This window comes from Labeo rohita, unplaced genomic scaffold (assembly GCF_022985175.1).
Source record: "Labeo rohita strain BAU-BD-2019 unplaced genomic scaffold, IGBB_LRoh.1.0 scaffold_450, whole genome shotgun sequence".
In the NCBI taxonomy this organism is placed as follows: Eukaryota; Metazoa; Chordata; class Actinopteri; order Cypriniformes; family Cyprinidae; genus Labeo; species Labeo rohita.
The window spans coordinates 38177-59080 of record NW_026129369.1 but is presented as its reverse complement, the minus strand read 5'-3'; the positions used below and the strand labels follow the sequence as shown (position 1 = coordinate 59080).

Genomic DNA, 20904 nt, shown 5'->3' with positions numbered 1-20904 from the left:
GATGCGTCGACCTCCACGAGGAAAGGCTGGTTAGGGTCCGGATGATGGAGTATGGGAGCCGTTGTGAACCTTTGGCGGAGCTCTTCGAAGGCCTGGATGGCGGGAAGTGACCAGGAGAGACGAGTATCACCTTTCTTTATCATTGAAGTCAGAGGGGCGGCCACTGAGCTGAAGTTCCGGATGAAACGACGGTAGAAGTTTGAGAATCCTAGAAAACGCTGCAGCTCTTTCAGGGTTTTGGGACGTGGCCAGTCTCGTACAGCGGAGACCTTGGTCTCGTCCATAGCGACCCCCTCTGGACTGATGATGTACCCCAGAAAAGAGATGCTCTGCTGGTGAAACTCGCACTTCTCCTGCTTGGCGTACAATCGGTGTTGGATGAGTCGTTGGAGCACGGCCCTGACGTGCTGGACGTGTTCCGGGTAGGAGTCTGAATAAATCAAGATGTCATCAATGTAGACTATGACCCATCGGTTTAACATGTCCCGGAAAACTTCGTTAATGAAGGCTTGAAAATAAGAAGGACTATTGGCCAGTCCGAAGGGCATCACCCGGTACTCGTAGTGCCCCGAGGTAGTCGAGAAGGCGGTTTTCCACTCGTCTCCCTCCCGGATCCGGATGAGATTGTAGGCCGAGCGCAAATCTAGCTTGGTGTAAATCTTGGCTGTTCTTAGCTGCTCCAAGGCCGATGGGACCAGCGGGAGAGGGTAGCGGTATTTAACAGTGATGGCGTTGAGTGCTCGGTAGTCGATGCAAGGGCGAAGACCGCCGTCCTTTCTTTACGAAGAAAAAGCCGGCCGAGGCTGGTGAGGTGGAAGGTCGGATGAAGCCCTTGGCGAGTTCCTCCTGGATGTACTTGTTCATGGCCTCGGATTCAGGCTGCGAGAGAGGGAAGATACGTCCTCTGGAAGGAACTGCTCCTGGGACCAGGTCAATGGTGCAATCTCCGGCGCGGTGAGGAGGTAGGTGAGTGGCTTTGACAGTGCTGAAGGCCTCGAGAAGGTCCTGATACTCATCAGGGATGAGACTCTTGGGCTTGAGGGTCTCGGGTGAAGCAGAAGGTTGTACTGTAGGCTGACTGCAGTGAGGCTGGCAGCGGGAGGACCAGTGAGTTATTATAGCCTCGGACCAGGAGATGGAGGGTTCATGTTGGTGAAGCCAGGGATAGCCGAGGATGAGAGGTGTTCGGGGTGATGTAATGATGAAAAACCGGATGGTTTCTTTGTGATGGGGCTCGGTGTGGAGGGTGAGGTCCCCTGTAGTGTGTTCGATACGTCCAGTTCCTAATGGTCGCCCATCGAGGGCGGCCACTGCCACAGGGGAAACACAGGGGAGAATGGGCAGACGATTAGCTTTTACGAAGTCCGCATCGATGAAATTGCCGGCAGCGCCGGAGTCAATCAAGGCGGTAGCCCGAACAGATCTATCCTCATAACACAGAATCACAGGAATCTCACAGCGATTGAGATGCAACTTGTTTGAACTCACCGAGGCAGGCGGACGAGGTGGTCGAGTGGGGCAGGTGGCTCGGATGTGACCCGCCTGTCCACAGTACAGACAGAGGTTGTTCTTGAGGCGCCGCTCTCTCTCCTCTGCAGACAGTTTAGTCACCCCCAGCTGCATGGGTTCTGGTGAGGCCACGGGGATGGGACTGGTTGGAGGGATCATGGTGACTGCTCGACTGGGCTTGCGAGCGCGCATGACGTTGTCTATGCGGATGGACAGATCGATGTACTGGCTGAGCGACAGCCCCTCGTCTCGACAAGCTAGCTCTACCTGTAGCTCCGGCTGTAATCCCTTACGGTAGTGCAACTTTAGGGGTCCGTCGTTCCAACCACTCTGCGCCGCCAGCGTGCGAAAGTCCAGCGCATATTCGGCGCGGTGCGTCGTCCTTGCTTTAATGCCATTATCTGTTCCCCGGCCTCACTGCTCTCTGGGCTGGGCTGGAAGACCTCCTTGAAGCTTTTGAGGAAGGCGGCGAAAGAAGGGAAAGTAGGCTGACCGAGATCCCAAACAGCAGTGGCCCATTCCAGAGCTTTCCCAGTAAGCAATGAGCAAACGAACGCAATCCGACCCTCGTCGGTGGGGTACAGGTGTGGCTGCTGGTTTACGAACAAAGTGCATTGTAGTAGAAACCCCTTGCACTTACCCGGCGAACCGTCAAATTTCTCCGGAAACGCCAGTCGGGACTCGCGGTGACGGGCGGAGCGGCCGGGGACGGACTGGCGGCCGGAGGAGGAGAAACTGCCGGTGGTGCAGCGATCTGCAGTCCCTGTACGGCCCGTACCAGCTGCTCGGTTAGGGCGGTCAGATGGTCCAGTTGCTGCTGATGGCGTGACAACATGGAGGCCTGGGCGGAAACCTCGGATGCAATCTGACCTGCTGTCGCTGGATCCGTAGCTGGCGAAGTTTTCTGTAACGGAGTCAAGGACGAATCCGGAGGCGTTGGATCCATTTGCAACAGCTTTATTAAACACTCAGACGTAAACAACAAGCTCGGGTCAACAACGGCGGACAGGTGTGGTGAAGGCAAATCCAATCGGGTAGTCAAAGTCCATGCAATAGGTCGGGGCCGGCGGCAATCAAAGGGGTTAATCCAAAGGAAACGCGAGGGTCGACAAAAGGCAGGCAGCAAAGGTTCACACACACGATACACAGTCCGGTTGGCAACGAGTAGGCAGTCCGAGAAAAGAACGCTCAGGATTGATAGCATGACTAACAAAACTTCGCGATGCGCGAGACCGCGAAGCGCCCTAAAATGGCCGACAGAGGGGAAGTGAACCGGGAGACCCGGAACCGGAAGTGACAGTCCCAGGCACGGGATTATGGGAAGGGTAGTTTCTAAAACTCCGGTGAGAGCTCCCGCTGGTGGGGGATAGAGGGAGCCACAGAGACCGTCCGTGTAACAAAGCCACAGCTGACTATATGTAATAATGTGTTTTTTTAATGGCATGTTATGCTATTTATATCAGTTCAGTTATTAAAAACAATAATATTACAATATAATAACAATAAAACACATATTGTAGGAAGTGGAACAATAACAGTAGTTACATATATGCAGAAACCTATTAGCAATATAGGCAATCATAAAAATCAAATCTAAAATTGCTGATATTAAGAACTTATTATATTTTCATCCTTATCTTACTTCCACTGTCCTCTGGGACATTCTCTATTATTCTGTACTGACTCCTTGACCTGTGCTGTACCTGTTTGGCAGGCAAAATGCAAATTTGTCTTCATATGTATGTGTAAAGTGGCCATTTAATGTTATAATAATACATTTTATGTTGATATATTTGTTATAATACAATATAATATAATTTATAACATCTTTGGAAAAAATTGAATTGATATACTAGCAGATTACAGAAATCATACTTTATGGAATCTGACTCCATGACATGCACATACCTGGACTGGTTTTTGATGAATAAAAACTTTTACTCAAAATTTTAGTTTATAAAATACTAACATATTAGTCTAAATGGAGTTAAATAACTGTCCACAAATGTGCACAACATGCATGAAAGGCTAAAACAAAGAAGCTATTACAAAAACACCGCCCACTGAGCTACAGCAAAAAACGAAGAAAACTTGCACTTTCCCCACAGTCCCTTACTGAACGCTCCGCTGAGAGCGAGCTCTCCCGGCTTCATGCACATTGCGACGGCTTGTGCGGGCAGTGCTCATTATATAGAGCGAAAATACTGAAAATGAAGGAGAGGGGGTTCAATCTTCAACTGGCTGGCGGGAGCCGTCACTGGCAGGTCACGTGACCTGCCAGTGGCTGGTGGCAGCTGCCAGTCTGATTTTGGGCGGGCTGACTGGCAGCTGCCAGCTGGCAGTATGCCTCAACAAGTTTCAGCGACAATAGATTTTCGGCAGATTTTGTGTTTTGTGCTTAATTTCTTATTGTGAACCTGTTCAGTTCTTTATTTTTAGCGCGATTAAAGTGTTTAAATGGCGGTGATTCCGACTGGTAGGTTAATGCCACTTCCACTGGCAGTTCAGTCAGTCAGCCGCGAGAGCGCTCCGAGGTTAACGCGTTCTCTGCCACTCTTGCTACAAGGAAGTATATTATTTTATGATCGTTAATATATTCTTATAGGTCTAGTCTTTTAATTTATCAACAATTCATGGAGTTTTATTATGAATAAAGTGTTTAAATGGCCGTGATTTCAACTGGCAGCTTATTGTCGCTTCCACTGGCAGTTCAGTCAGTCAGCCGCGAGAGCGCTCCGAGGTTAACGCGTTTTCTGCCACTTGTGCTACAAGGAAATATATTATTTCATGATCATAAATGTTTTCTTATAGGTCTAGTCTTTTAATTTATCCACTTTTATGGCGTTTTATTATGAATAAAGTGTTTAAATGGCCGTGGTTTCAACTGGCAGCTTATTGTCGCTTCCACTTCCAGTTCAGTCAGTCAGCCGCGAGAGCGCTCCGAGGTTAACGCGTTTTCTACCACTCTTGCTACAAGGAAATATATAATTTCATGATCGTTAATATATTCTTATGGGTCTAGTCTTTTTATATGCCGTCGTTTTATGGAGGTTTCTTACGAATAAATGGTTCAAATTGCCGTGATTTCAACTGGCAGCTTATTGTCGCTTCCACTGGCAGTTCAGTCAGTCAGCCGCGAGAGCGCTCCGAGGTTAACGCGTTCTCTGCCACTCTTGCTACAAGGAAGTATACTATTTTATGATCGTTAATATATTCTTATAGGTCTAGTCTTTTAATTTATCAACAGTTCATGGAGTTTTATTATGAATAAAGTGTTTAAATGGCCGTGATTTCAACTGGCAGCTTATTGTCGCTTCCAATGGCAGTTCACTCATTCAGCCGCGAGAGCGCTCCGAGGTTAACGCGTTCTCTGCCACTCTTGCTACAAGGAAGTATACTATTTTATGATCGTTAATATATTCTTATAGGTCTAGTCTTTTAATTTATCAACAGTTCATGGAGTTTTATTATGAATAAAGTGTTTAAATGGCCGTGATTTCAACTGGCAGCTTATTGTCGCTTCCACTGGCAGTTCAGTCAGTCAGACAGCCGCGAGAGCGCTCCGAGGTTAACGCGTTCTCTGCCACTCTTGCTACAAGGAAGAATATTATTTTATGATCACTAATATATTCTTATTGGTCTAGTTTTTAATTTATCCACGTTTTATGGAGTTTTATTAAGAATAAAGTGTTTAAATGGCCGTGATTTCAACTGGCAGCTTATTGTCGCTTCCATTGGCAGCTCAGTCTGACAGCCGCGAAGAGCGCTCCGAGGTAACGCGTTTTCTACCACTCTTGCTACAAGGAAGTATGTTATTTTATGATCACTAATATATTCTTATGGGTCTAGTCTTTTAATTTATCCACGTTTTATGGAGTTTTATTAAGAATAAAGTGTTTAAATGGCCGTGATTTCAACTGGCAGCTTATTGTCGCTTCCACTGGCAGCTCAGTCAGCCGCGAGAGCGCTCCGATGTAACGCGTTTTCTACCACTCTTGCTACAAGGAAATATATAATTTCATGATCGTTAATATATTCTTATGGGTCTAGTCTTTTTATATGCCGTCGTTTTATGGAGGTTTCTTACGAATAAATGGTTCAAATTGCCGTGATTTCAACTGGCAGCTTATTGTCGCTTCCACTGGCAGTTCAGTCAGTCAGCCGCGAGAGCGCTCCGAGGTTAACGCGTTCTCTGCCACTCTTGCTACAAGGAAGTATACTATTTTATGATCGTTAATATATTCTTATAGGTCTAGTCTTTTAATTTATCAACAGTTCATGGAGTTTTATTATGAATAAAGTGTTTAAATGGCCGTGATTTCAACTGGCAGCTTATTGTCGCTTCCAATGGCAGTTCACTCATTCAGCCGCGAGAGCGCTCCGAGGTTAACGCGTTCTCTGCCACTCTTGCTACAAGGAAGTATACTATTTTATGATCGTTAATATATTCTTATAGGTCTAGTCTTTTAATTTATCAACAGTTCATGGAGTTTTATTATGAATAAAGTGTTTAAATGGCCGTGATTTCAACTGGCAGCTTATTGTCGCTTCCACTGGCAGTTCAGTCAGTCAGACAGCCGCGAGAGCGCTCCGAGGTTAACGCGTTCTCTGCCACTCTTGCTACAAGGAAGAATATTATTTTATGATCACTAATATATTCTTATTGGTCTAGTTTTTAATTTATCCACGTTTTATGGAGTTTTATTAAGAATAAAGTGTTTAAATGGCCGTGATTTCAACTGGCAGCTTATTGTCGCTTCCATTGGCAGCTCAGTCTGACAGCCGCGAAGAGCGCTCCGAGGTAACGCGTTTTCTACCACTCTTGCTACAAGGAAGTATGTTATTTTATGATCACTAATATATTCTTATGGGTCTAGTCTTTTAATTTATCCACGTTTTATGGAGTTTTATTAAGAATAAAGTGTTTAAATGGCCGTGATTTCAACTGGCAGCTTATTGTCGCTTCCACTGGCAGCTCAGTCAGCCGCGAGAGCGCTCCGATGTAACGCGTTTTCTACCACTCTTGCTACAAGGAAATATATAATTTCATGATCGTTAATATATTCTTATGGGTCTAGTCTTTTTATATGCCGTCGTTTTATGGAGGTTTCTTACGAATAAATGGTTCAAATTGCCGTGATTTCAACTGGCAGCTTATTGCTACTGGCAGTTCAGTCAGTCAAATATATTAACGCGTTCTGCCACTCTTGCTACAAGGAAGTATACTATTTTATGATCGTTAATATATTCTTATAGGTCTAGTCTTTTAATTTATCAACAGTTCATGGAGTTTTATTATGAATAAAGTGTTTAAATGGCCGTGATTTCAACTGGCAGCTTATTGTCGCTTCCAATGGCAGTTCACTCATTCAGCCGCGAGAGCGCTCCGAGGTTAACGCGTTCTCTGCCACTCTTGCTACAAGGAAGTATACTATTTTATGATCGTTATATATTCTTATAGGTCTAGTCTTTTAATTTATCAACAGTTCATGGAGTTTTATTATGAATAAAGTGTTTAAATGGCCGTGATTTCAACTGGCAGCTTATTGTCGCTTCCACTGGCAGTTCAGTCAGTCAGACAGCCGCGAGAGCGCTCCGAGGTTAACGCGTTCTCTGCCACTCTTGCTACAAGGAAGAATATTATTTTATGATCACTAATATATTCTTATTGGTCTAGTTTTTAATTTATCCACGTTTTATGGAGTTTTATTAAGAATAAAGTGTTTAAATGGCCGTGATTTCAACTGGCAGCTTATTGTCGCTTCCATTGGCAGCTCAGTCTGACAGCCGCGAAGAGCGCTCCGAGGTAACGCGTTTTCTACCACTCTTGCTACAAGGAAGTATGTTATTTTATGATCACTAATATATTCTTATGGGTCTAGTCTTTTAATTTATCCACGTTTTATGGAGTTTTATTAAGAATAAAGTGTTTAAATGGCCGTGATTTCAACTGGCAGCTTATTGTCGCTTCCACTGGCAGCTCAGTCAGCCGCGAGAGCGCTCCGATGTAACGCGTTTTCTACCACTCTTGCTACAAGGAAGTATATTATTTTATGATCATTAATATATTCTTATGGGTCTAGTCTTTTAATTTGTCGACCTTTTATGGAGTTTTATTATGAATAAAGTGTTTAAATGGCCGTGATGTCAACTGGCAGCTTATTGTCGCTTCCAATGGCAGTTCAGTCATTCAGCCGCGAGAGCGCTCCGCGGTTAACGCGTTTTCTACCACTCGTGCTACAAGGAAATATATTATTTCATGATCATAAATATTTTCTTATAGGTCTAGTCTTTTAATTTATCCACATTTTATGGAGTTTTATTATGAATAAAATGTTTAAATGGCCGTGATTTCAACTGGCAGCTTATTGTCGCTTCCAATGGCAGTTCAGTCATTCAGCCGCGAGAGCGCTCCGCGGTTAACGCGTTTTCTACCACTCGTGCTACAAGGAAATATATTATTTCATGATCATAAATATTTTCTTATGGGTCTAGTCTTTTAATTTTTCCACATTTTATGGAGTTTTATTATGAATAAAATGTTTAAATGGCCGTGATTTCAACTGGCAGCTTATTGTCGCTTCCAATGGCAGTTCAGTCATTCAGCCGCGAGAGCGCTCCGAGGTTAACGCGTTTTCTACCACTCGTGCTACAAGGAAATATATTATTTCATGATCATAAATATTTTCTTATAGGTCTAGTCTTTTAATTTATCCACATTTTATGGAGTTTTATTATGAATAAAATGTTTAAATGGCCGTGATTTCAACTGGCAGCTTATTGTCGCTTCCAATGGCAGTTCAGTCATTCAGCCGCGAGAGCGCTCCGCGGTTAACGCGTTTTCTACCACTCGTGCTACAAGGAAATATATTATTTCATGATCATAAATATTTTCTTATAGGTCTAGTCTTTTAATTTATCCACATTTTATGGAGTTTTATTATTAATAAAATGTTTAAATGGCCGTGATTTCAACTGGCAGCTTATTGTCGCTTCCACTTCCAGTTCAGTCAGTCAGCCGCGAGAGCGCTCCGCGGTTAACGCGTTTTCTACCACTCGTGCTACAAGGAAATATATTATTTCATGATCATAAATATTTTCTTATAGGTCTAGTCTTTTAATTTATCCACATTTTATGGAGTTTTATTATGAATAAAATGTTTAAATGGCCGTGATTTCAACTGGCAGCTTATTGTCGCTTCCATTGGCAGCTCAGTCAGCCGCGAGAGCGCTCCGCGGTTAACGCGTTTTCTACCACTCGTGCTACAAGGAAATATATTATTTCATGATCATAAATATTTTCTTATAGGTCTAGTCTTTTAATTTATCCACATTTTATGAAGTTTTATTATGAATAAAGTATTTAAATGGCCGTGGTTTCAACTGGCAGCTTACTGTCGCTTCCACTACTAGTTCAGTCAGTCAGACAGCCGCGAGAGCGCTCCGAGGTTAACGCGTTTTCCTTGCAGCGAGAGTGACAGAGAACGCGTGATACTCACAGATCTAAAGCGGTTGAGACTGCCAGCCACCAGCCCGCCACTGGCAGGTCACGTGACCTGCCAGTATCAGACTGGCAGCTGCCACCAGCCACTGACAGACAGACTGGCAGCTGCCACCAGCCACTGACAGGTCACATGACCTGTCAGTGGCGGCTCCTGCCAGCCAGTTGAAGATCGAACCCCTACTGAAATGAAGGCTGTGAAACATGATCAGCTTTGCCCTTTTGGCGGTCACACCGTTTTTAGGGCAAGTCGTTTTAAAGTTAATGGCGTTTATCGCTGAATGTGTCACGAATATCGAAAACAAAACCAACTTAACCCCGCTGTTGAAACCTATATAAAACAGAACGTATTATAGGACAAGTGCAATCACGGCGAGCTAATCACCGCACAGATACATGGCGATCTTTGTAAACAGTTAAGCCACTTTTTTGCTGACTTAAGGTAGCGTTAGTTGAATGTGTCTGTGTTTACTTGTGACCTCTGCGTTTGCTATAGCCAAAATCTAATTTTACTGTTGCAATAAATTAACGTTATTTACAGTCAAATCGCTGCTTACAAATATTACATTGTAAACGTGTTAACTTGTCACTAGATATCACATTTGATAGTAACAATATATAAAATCCGCAGTTCATGCTCTTACATATTTATAGCATGTTTTACACTTAAGGGCCCAACTATATTTAATAACCCCATGAAAATGTTTTTTTTAAAGGACATCAATCTAATAATTGAGTAATTCTAAAGCGACACAGAGGTCATTTCATTCACTACAATGAAATAGAAATCAAGTTTCCAAAGTATTTCTACAAGAAAAACGGCAAAACAACGTGGAAATATTTTTTGGTAAACGTGGAAAACGTTTTTATATTAATTAAAGGAGACATCAGCTAGTCTCTGAAGAAAATGTACCATGTTTTTACTATAGTAAATATAGTTTAACGATAGCGTTTGTAATTAAACCACAGTAGCCACAAATTTAAAGTTGTCTGAGACTCCATGAAAGGTACTTTAACATCATAAACCATAAAATGTAATATGCTTTTGTTTTAATATTGGTTTTCATAACAAGTAAACACAGGTCACAAGTTAACACGGGCACATTTCTTAATTCAGCCAGTTGCATAATGTGACACCGAGAGTCAAATCCTACTTGAATCCCGAAATCCAAAACTGAACCAGTGCAGTTCAATAGCTCAATGTGTTCGTAAAAGTTGTTTCATTATGCGACTGCTTTTTGCGCGTATTCGAAACCCATGCCAAACAATTTTTTTTTATTATTTCCGCCGCTACGGGCCATCATACCAATAATTTGTAATCTTTATAAGAATACCAAAATCACGTAATGAGCAAGTGTGCGTTTATTAGACAGCTTAATATCTCGTCGGTTTGTGCTTTCAGAATCGGCGAATCTGCCACGGCCGTTCCATCGCATCTGGAGCCGAGGAACTGAACCAGGAAGTTGGTCACCAGATAACACGGTCACCAGTTAAACCGTAACACCGGAAATCGCCAGCTCTCCATTGAAATGAATGGGATCGTGTCGCTTTGTCGCTGTCTGTTGCTTGTAGTGTGAACGGGGCTTTATGCTGTTCCTGTTAAATCTAACCATTGTGACATACAAGAAAGAACACATTAAGATTATTTACATTATAACATTTCATGGAACAACAAACCAAAACTGTTATATTTTATTTATATATATACTGCACGCAATAGGTCCAAGGTCCAGGTCCAAGGCCTTTATGTTTGCAAGCACAAAATGCTCCTGAACACTAGTTGTTTCTCTTATTTTCATTCTTCCCCATTCACTTTCAGTGGCTGGCCATTTTTGACAAGTGTAACTTTGTGCAGTTTTGTACAGTTTTGCCTACTTTCACATAAATGAGGCCTACGATTAATCGGATGCAAATAGAAACACAAAACCAGTCCTAAATGAAAGAAAACAAGTTGACAATTGATTGAATCCAATATTTGATGATAATATACCATAATGAGAGATTTATAAGCAATTGTTTGGAGTCTGGTCATTTTTGACCGGGAACACCACAAGTGTGACTTTTTGCAAATTTGTAAAAAATAAAAGCATTTAAAAGCAAACTTCCTGATTAAACATTCAAGCACATTAGTGTGAGAAACCGTGCAAATTTTTATAATTTTTTATCTCATATTGTGAAATTTATTCATAATTTTTTTTTTTTTTTTTTTTTTTTTTTTTTTCACTCAAAAAACGAGGTACCTTCTCTCAGAAAAATGAGGCCTACGATTAATCAGATGCAAATAGAAACACAAAACCAGTCCTAAATGAAAGAAAATAGCATAATGACAGATTTATAAGTAATTGTTTGGAGTCTGGTCATTTTTGACCAAGAACACCACAAGTGTGACAGAAATCCGAACACAACCAGAGGGTTAAACCAGCATCCCAGCATCAAAACATACCTACCAGCATATGCTGTTTTTTTCACCAGGGAAGTACTTGATGAACACATACTATGTGTGGAGAGCATTCATTTGGTATTATTATCACATTTTTAACCAAGATGGCTTTTAGCGGCTTTTGCATTGGAACTCTTCTATTCATATATATATATATATATATATATATATATGTGTGTGTGTGTGTGTGTGTGTGTGTGTGTGTGTGTGTGTGTGTGTGTGTGTGTGTAGAGGATTTAAGTACATTTGTCACATTTTGATTTAAGTTTTCATAGTCAGAAATCTTAAATTATATAATGTCATAAATATATGCAACCAAAAATATATTTGGCGTATACTGCCTTCTCCATATAAAGAGTCTCTAACTAGTATCGAAACAAAACATTAATTTCCTGTTAATTTCTTTTTAATTTTTCAAAAAATGCACTTTGATAATTGGCGCTTCTCACATGACTGTTCCCACGTGACAGCGGTCTTTCCTGCTTTTTCACTGTGATGAATAGGAAGTGGCTGTTAGTCTGTGAACTGTAAAATAGTTTTGATTTTAAACTACACGTGTGCTCTTTAAGATCCGAAAGCGTTAAGTGTTCCGAGATTTGGAAAAGGAGTTTCACTGAGAGGCGAGGTACTGATTCAGATATGCTCATTGATTAACATGCACGTTTGAAAGTCGTCTTCATGTAAGATATCTAACAAACAACGAAATAATTCCCCTTTCTTAGCTCATGACGAAATGTGATTGGTGTTAATACATGGCTTTCTTCTTCTGTTTCACAGATTATCTGAGTCACATTGTTCATATTAATTGACTTCTCGTTCTTTAGATTAGGGCCTGATAGGAAAGCATGAGACACATTTATCTTTAAGCACGGAGATGTGAATTATTAACTATTTCCTCTTATGTGGACAACAACGCTTTTAACGTTCCTTAGTTTATCCTTAGTTTTTCCAGGAGATGCCTTTGATCCCACATGGAGAAAAAAAAGGTGTCATCTTTCTTTGTTTTAGTTTCGACTTAACGTTACTGTTAGTTGGGTTGGTCCTTATTGGGTGGATTTTTTTTAACCATCAACACCAAACTTCATAGTCTCTAATGACACCATCCATATGTTTTGACATTGTTTGGATAATATATTAGGATTTGAAACCGTTTTGAAAAATTATTTTGTGATCCGTGATCTCTTTCTGGTCCAGAGACGCATTTTGCAGTAGAGAGGTGTAAATGTTACAGTTTCACAGTCCAATGTTTTGTTGAAAATATGTTATGCGCAGTGGCCTTTTCGTGTGTTTGTTTGTCTAAATTTTTCGTTTGTTCTGGTCTCTTGCTTTTTTTCTATTTCTACAGTCTCCAGTGCCCTCTATTGGCCCGTGAAGTTGGCTGCAGGTAGCGGGACCATGAGTGATAAGGAACTTCTTGAGCTGCCCATGAGCCAGGGCAAATTTGAGCAGATCTGGGGGGACCTGTAAGTCCTTACACAGATTAGTTATAGGGACAGTGAAACTTTTCATTAAGGTCTAACAATACAGCAGCAGCACATACTACACCATATTGCAGTCACAAACATCGATCATGCTTGTATTTATTTGTTAATGTTAATTTTTTACCTTTTTTTTTTAAGTATGTCGTTTAACAAAAATATTTTGTTTGATATCAGTTCTCAGAAATGCATCTCCATCCATTAAAAAAGTGTTTTGATCTTTTATTTTTTATTTCCATAGAGGATTTGGTGAGCTGATCAAGGAGCTGCCTCGTACAAACAGCGATGCTTGGCTTACTGCTGTAAGCTGTTGCTTTATCTTCCTTGATAATTTAAACTGTTTTTTTTTTTTTTTTTTTTTTTTTATGACTGAAATGACTTAGGATTTTTGCTACTGGAGATCCAACAGCAGTTATGACTTAACTGCCACGTTAATTTTATTGCTTCTAATTTAAAACCTAAGTACAGAATACAGCATCAAACATGCATCTGTACTTGTATTTAAACCCTCTCTACCAAAGGCATTGCCTGATGGCCATTTTACGGATGGCTTTGACCTGGATCTCCCGGAGAACACTGCTGCTGTTCCTGATGTAGCCCCAGTTGTGGACAGCCTCCCCCCTCCTGCCACTGTAGTGCCATCCACTACAGACTATCCTGGGGAATATGACTTCCAGTTATGCTTTAATCAATCCAGCACTGCAAAGTCAGCCACATCTACAGTGAGTGATGAGCAAAATATTTTGAATATGCGCAGTTTTAAGTATGTCTGCTTTCCCCTCACATCTGCATACATTTACAGACATATCTAGTAGTGTTAAACAAATTTAAATGGTATATGAAGTGTTATGGACTGCTTGCACAACTACTTCCGCGTTCTGCTTATTACTGCTCAGGAGTTTCCAGTTAGTGTTCAGCACACCTACATACAGACAGTTTCTAATGAGAACGCAAATTATTACTACATTTTAGGGTTGGCATTTCTTTAAAAAAAAAAAAAAACAGTTCATCATATTCTCTGCATTAACATGAATTATCTTCACTGCTGAAATGTTACTATAAATCTGTTTCTCTTCCGTATGTGCATTCTGAATAATAAATACATTTATTTTCGCACTAATCTGCCGCATTCTCATGAACAGTATTTTTCTTTTACTGATCATATTTCGTACTTGTTGAATGTACAGTTTTTTTGTAAACATTCTTACGAATATTAACCATGGTTTTACTATAGTGAAAGTGCCATGTTTTTACCATTTGTATAACAACACTTTTACTACAAACAGCCTACTATCGTTAAACTATGGTCAGTGTAGTGAAACCCGAGTTAATTTGTGGTTATATGGTTTAACTTAAATTGCAATTTTTGGTTTTATTTGTAGTAAAACCATGGCTAATTTATAACAGTAACACGTTGACAGTGCGACAACTTTGAATATTAATATTTTGCCATTAGGCCTACATACAGTGAAATGATGACACAGAATAATGACTAACATATTTAATACAGATTAAAAAAAAGGTTCATGATCTTATTCATCAGATCTGACAAACACTGCAGCGTCCTCCTGATTAGGCCAGTGTAGAGCACTGACACCCTGTGGTGAAACAATCACGTATGATTACCAGCCACTGCTTTCTCAGATTGGTTTATGTTGGATTAAAACTTCACGTTTCGTTGAGTTTAGAAAATTGTTAACAGTAATTATCAGAATATGTCATCTCCTGTCTCTGAAAATGCCCGGATTTTCAAATCATCCCATTTTATTAGGCGTTTAAGTCAACTACATGATTACAGCACGCTGAAAATGTACATAACCGGAAATAACTGAGCCGTAACATTTCAAAACGGATGTGTGTGACGAGGCTCAGTGAAAGTAGTCCATTGAAAGTGTAATGTCAATTATTTTGCTTAATGGATTATTTCTTGTTTGTGACTATAATGGAATATATATAAATCCTGTTTTATTTCAGTTCTACTGCTTGTACAATGAGTCAAGTGTTTTTCCCAATTTTTTTTTTTTTTAAGAATTTTAGGAATAGGCAATAAAATAAGCAGGAATTACAAAATGTGTTACGATAGAGTTGTAGGTATTCCGCTGATTTTAAATTATCTGTGGAACATTTGTTCTAATTATTAAATGAGAAGTTCACTTCCAGAACAAAAATTTAAAGATAATTTACTCACCCCCTTCTCATCCAAGATGTTCATGTCTGTCTTTCTTCAGTCAATAAGAAATTGTTTCTTGAGGAAAACCTTTTAGGAATGTTCTCCATATAGTGGACTTTAATGGTGCCCCCAAGTTTGAACTTCTAAAATGCAGTTTAAATGCAGCTTCAAATGGCTCTAAACGATCCCAGCCGAGGAAGAAGGGTCTTATCTAGCGAAACGATTGGTCATTTTCTAAACAAATTGACAATTTATATACTTTTAATCTCAAATGGTCGTCTTGTCTCATCTCTGCGATGCACATGCGTAGTCTGTGTAATCCGGGTCAATACAGTTAGGGTATGCCGAAAAACTCCCGTTTGATCTTTTTTGCATGTTCACTTTGCAAACACTGGGTCAGTACTTCTGCAGCGATGTAGGATGATTACGAAGTTGGGGAAGAAAACAAGATGGGAGTTTTTTGACATACCCTTACTGTATTAACTATTTTGAATTGGAAAAAAAAAAATGTCTTTCTTTCTTCAGTCGTAAAGAAATTGTTTTTTGAGGAAAACATTTCAGCGTTTTTCTCCATATAATGGACTGCTATGGTGCCCCGATTTTAAACTTCCAAAATGCAGTTTAAATGCGGCTTCAAACGATCTCAAATGCTGTTGTAAATGATCCCAGCCGAGGAAGAAGGGTCTTATCTAGCAAAACGATCAATGATTTTCATTTTAAAAAATACTATTTAAATACTTTTTAATCTCAAACGCTCGTCTTGCCTTGCTCTCCCTGAACTCTGTGTATTCTGGCTCAAGACAGTTAGGGTACGTCGAAAAACTCCAATCGTATTTTCTCCCTCAACTTCAAAAATCATTTCATCACTACAGAAGTACGACACAGTCTTTGCGAGTGAACATGAAAAGATCAAACACCCTTAACAAAAAAGGGAAAAAGCAATATAGGACGATTTTGAAGTTGAGGGAGAAAATACGAGTTTTTTGACATACCCTAACTGTCATGAACTGGAAAAAAACAGTACAGGCAGAGTAAGACAAGAAAAGTATTTGACATTAAAATATATATAAACTGTATTATTTTTATGAAAAAAAAAACAAAAAACGATCGTTATGCAAGATAAGACCCTTCTTTCTCGGCTGATATGGTTTACAACCGCATTTGGGATTGTTTGAAGCCGCATTTAAACTGCATTTTGGAAGTTCAAAATCGGGGCACCATAGCAAAATAGAAAAATGCTGAAATGATTTCCTCAAAAAACATAATTTCTTTACGATTGAAGAAAAAAGACATGAACATCTTGGATGACAAGAGGTACATCATATGTAAATCTTTGTTTTGGAAGTGGACTTCTCCTTTACATTTTGATCAAGAGAGCATTTGCTGGACCGAAGGTCTGAGGACAACAGTGAAAATGTAACATGACTGGGCATGTTTTAAGCTGTAAAGAGTTAAAGTTTAGCCTGATGGTGGAAGGCGGCCTGCTTTGTGCCAATCATGCTGATGAGAGGTCCTAACTCTAACTCCCTGTTGTTAGTAATGTGAGATTCATCCTGTTGTAATCCTTTGTCTGTCTTTCCCTCAGTATTCTCAGTTGCTGAATAAGCTGTATTGTCAGCTTGCAAAAACGTGTCCTGTTGATGTACTGGTGGGCAGAGAGCCACCTAAGGGTGCTATGCTAAGAGCCACAGCAATTTATAAGAAATCAGAGCATGTTTCTGAGGTGGTAATACGCTGTCCACACCACCAGAGCGTCGCTGAGAGCAACGAAGGTTTGTGTGCTTTAAATACACCTTAAATATTCTCTCTCTCTCTCCCCCTCTTACACACACACACACACACATACATATCTCTTTGTCTATCTATCTATATGAGCAATATCACACCAGTAAATATGAGATATGTACATTGGCACGGCAGTAATTTGGCTGTAGGTAATCACAGTGTGCTGATATATAGCCATATCTCACATCTATGAATGTGATATTGCATTTCTACAACAGTTTGAAGGCATAAGTATGTAAATATTTAAGAAACAACAACAGAGTGTCTTTAAAAACACTCTTTTGTACAGGACTACTTCCTGCTTATATAGGGTGGATTCAAATCTAAGTTTGAGTTTAACAGCTGAGCTCAAGCCTCCGTTACTAATTCAAAAACGTCACTTTTGATAACAAAGGAACATTGAGTTGCTTCATTAAAAGCTTATTGTATTACTCTATTAAAAGCTCACTATATTATGTGCAGTAGAGTGTTATGAGAGAGAGATGGACTGAGTGAGTGTGATTTACCTGCATCTGATACAGCATTTATTCTTCAGCTCAATCTCATATTCACAATAAGACATTAGTGTAAATATCTGTTGAGGAAAGTGTTATCTTTGTCATAACGTTACTATCCTTTCATCTGTTAAGAGTGATTTCTGATGACAGCGCTGCACAGTGCATTTGTTAGCTGTGTCAAGCTGTTGTTTAAAGTAAAAATAACTTCCGTTCCCTCTCTGTCGTTCACTCCGACATTGTATCAAGTGTACGACATTAGGGGTTGCTCTTGGGAGCCCAAACACCTCTGACAACATTGAGAAAAGGCCAATAAAATTGGGTGTGCAGAATTTGCATAGCTGGCCACGCCCCGGACATCCGGGTATAAATAGGCCAGCGTGGCATCTGCTCACTTGTTCTATTCTTCGGAGCCAAATGCAGTGTCTGTCTGTGAGATGCAGCACCATTCACCTCTTCGTCGTTGGATCTATGGCACAAGCAACGGTCTCTCCCTTCTCAAACACAGAAAAGTGTTGAGAGAGTTCCCCTGGATGCTTCAATGGCGATCTTGGAGAGCAAATCTTCCTCCTAAAAGAGTAATTTTTCTAAAAGAGCCGGCGCGGTTGGGATTGTGTTGATAAACATACCTTTCCTTCCGTGTCTTTCTGGTTGCGGCTTACCTCCCCAAACGATCGACATGATCGTTGTTCAGTGTTGGGCCATGCTCACGCTGAAGCAGCACTCGTTGGTGGTTCATGTTCTGCTTGTGAGAGCTACAGGAACTGCGTTCAGCGACCGATTACACTCTCTGAGCTATGAAAGTTGCGGCACAGGCTCTGGGAAGGGCGATGTCCACTTTGTTGGTCCAGGAGCGCCACCTGTGGCTTAACCTGGCAGAAATTCGGGAAAGCTAAGAAGTCCGCTTTCTCAAACCCCCATTTCCCAGGTCGGTCTATTCACAACACCGTGGAAGAATTTGCACGGCAGTTCTTCATGATGGAAAAGCAGGCAGAGACTATCGTATATCTTGCCTCAGGCGTGGGCCGGGCTCCGGCCCTGTACCCCCGACAACCCCTGCCTGCTCGTGGCCACGGTTGGCCCCCTGCAAGAACTGCTGAGGCACTGCAGTAGCTGGGCCTGCGGCTAGACCCACCCAACGGTCAAAGTTCTCTCAGGAAGGTGGCAACGTCAGCTCGTCAGTAGGTTACCTAGAACCCTCGATAGGTTTTAATTTAAAAATCGTAAGGTTTAGTTTTTTTTCTATAAATTTTTATTTGTAAAACATACTTTTTCGAACTTGTCCTAGACGGTTTGTCTGATTTTCACCAAAATTGGCTCAGATCATCTTCAGACCATGCTGGCAAAAAGTTATGGAATTCAAGTTGATTAGTCAAACCGTTTTCAAATGACGCGTGAACGATTTCTATGAAAAGCACGCAAAAATGGTTGAGAGGCTATATCTCCACAATGGTTTGGCGTATTGAGGCCAAACTTGGTGAGTGTTATAACAAGCAGGACCTGAGACAATGTGCAATGTTTCGGCACAGTGCCACCTAGTGGTTAGGAGATATGAAAAATGGGTATTTTTGCTTATAACTTCTAAGTAGTTAGGCCAAAAATCATGAAACCGGTCTCTTTAGATTCGGTGCATCATGCCGAGTCGAACCATATCCCATTTTCCCATGTCAGCCAATTTGGGTGTCGGCCATATTGAATTTTGTCCAAAAATGCTATATTTTACAAAACTCGGTATGTGTCTTCGGCACCATGCCCTGACAGTACTCAAAAAGTTTGGGAGCAGCGCCACCTTGTGGTCAAAAGTTATAAAGAAATTTACAAAAATGCTAATAACTTCTGTTTACATTAGCCTATTGTAATGAAACTGATGTCAATAGATTCCTTGCGTCAAGCCAAAAACATTGATATCCATTATGCCGAAATTGGCCGAACTTCCTGTCTGCCATTTTGATTAATGTACAAAACCTACTTTTTCGAACTCCTCCTAGACCGTTAGTCCGATCTTCACCAAATTTGACTCAGATCATCTTCAGACCATGCTGGCAAAAAGTTATGAATTTCGTGTCAATAGACAAAACCGTTTTTGTTTAGCGCTTCAACGAATTTGCTGTAAAGATGCCAAATTACATCTGAGGCTGTATCTCTGCAAAGCCTTGACATATTGACACCAAATTTTATATGTGCTATTGTCACAACATCCTGACCACGCCACATAAATTTGGTAACAGCGTCACCTACTGGTCAGAAGTAATACACCATTCATTAAACATTAATAATGAAATTTCCAAAAATGCTAATAACTTGTGATTGCTTTAGCCTAATGTAATAAAACTGGTCTCAAAATATTCCTTGGGTCATGTTGACAACATACATACCAATTATACCATACTTGGCCGAACTTCCTTTCCACCATTTTGATTAATGTTCGAAACCTACTTGTTCGTACACCTCCTAGACCGTTGATCTGATTTTCACCAAAATTGAGTCAGATCATCTTCAGACTGTCCTGACTCAAAGTTATGGATTTCGTGTAGATAGAGTAAACCGTTTTCGTACAGCGCCACTACAGATTTTAGGCCTGATGCCAAAATGGTTCTGAGGCTGTATCTCTGTAAAGCTTTGGCATAATGACACCAAAATTTGTGTGTGTCATTGTCAGCTCACACAGAACGCATCACATCAATTTGAAAACAGCACCACCTATTGGTCAAAAGTGATAAGCCATTAAATTATATTATTGGTTGTATTTATGATTTTTCAGCCATTTCAACGATATCATCCTAGAATGATTTTAGTTACTCATTGTTACAGTTGGTCTGTTGCTCCTTGCCGTGCTTAGCTCCTCATTCTGCCTCTGTTGTGCTTGGCCCCGCAATTGCTGCTTGCAGCTATATTTAGGGGCCAAGCACCGAAGGTGCGAAGGCACCTTTTGTATCCGTTGCCGTTCTTATCATTCTGCTTCTTCTTCTTCCGTTTCTTCCGCCGCAAGTCTATGGCAGCCCATAGAACCGCTTGCGGGAAAGTTGTATAATTTTGCACACTGATAGAGGACAGTCCCAATATTAACCATAGCAAGTTTGGAGTCTCTAACTCAAACTCTCTAGCGCCACCACTTGTCCAAACTTTCAAAAGATTTATGCTAATAACGTTTGAACCGTAAGCCACACAACAAAAATTCCCTCTGATTCCTTGGCTTATGCCGAGTTGAATGGACACCAAAATTCAAAAATCGTAAGGTTTAGTTTTTTCGCTATTCTCAATTGTTCGTAAAACCTACTTTTTCGAACTCGTCCTAGGCCGTTGCACCGATTGTCACAAAAATTGATCCAGATCATCTTCAGACCATGCTGGCAAAAAGTTATGGAATTCAAGTCGATTTGTCCAGCCGTTCACGAATAACACGCGAAAGAATTCTACGAAAAGCTAGCAAAAATCAATGTGAGGCTATATCTCTGTAATAGTTTGTCATATTGACACCAAACTTGCTGTGTATTATAACAAGCATGACCTGAGCCTACCTGCAGTGT

At 40.8% G+C, this 20904-nt stretch overlaps 1 protein-coding gene across 1 annotated transcript; it reads left to right on the top strand.

Annotated features, from left to right (window-relative positions):
• Positions 1-11981: 11981 nt before the first annotated feature.
• LOC127160767 (cellular tumor antigen p53) lies at positions 11982-16924 on the top strand. The gene is made up of 5 exons (XM_051103419.1): positions 11982-12075; positions 12796-12913; positions 13170-13230; positions 13450-13650; positions 16684-16924. Exons 2-5 carry the CDS (start codon positions 12846-12848, stop codon positions 16894-16896), a joined length of 543 nt encoding a protein of 180 aa, XP_050959376.1. The 5' UTR covers positions 11982-12075; positions 12796-12845; the 3' UTR covers positions 16897-16924.
• The last annotated feature ends 3980 nt before the right edge of the window (positions 16925-20904 follow it).

Coding starts and splice junctions, on each gene's coding strand:
- LOC127160767 (XM_051103419.1), top strand. CDS start 12,846: ATGAGTGATAAGGAACTTCTTGAGCTGCCCATGAGCCAGGGCAAATTT. Junction 12,914..13,169: donor GAGCAGATCTGGGGGGACCT/GTAAGTCCTTAC, acceptor TTATTTCCATAG/AGGATTTGGTGAGCTGATCA. Junction 13,651..16,683: donor CAAAGTCAGCCACATCTACA/GTGAGTGATGAG, acceptor TCTTTCCCTCAG/TATTCTCAGTTGCTGAATAA.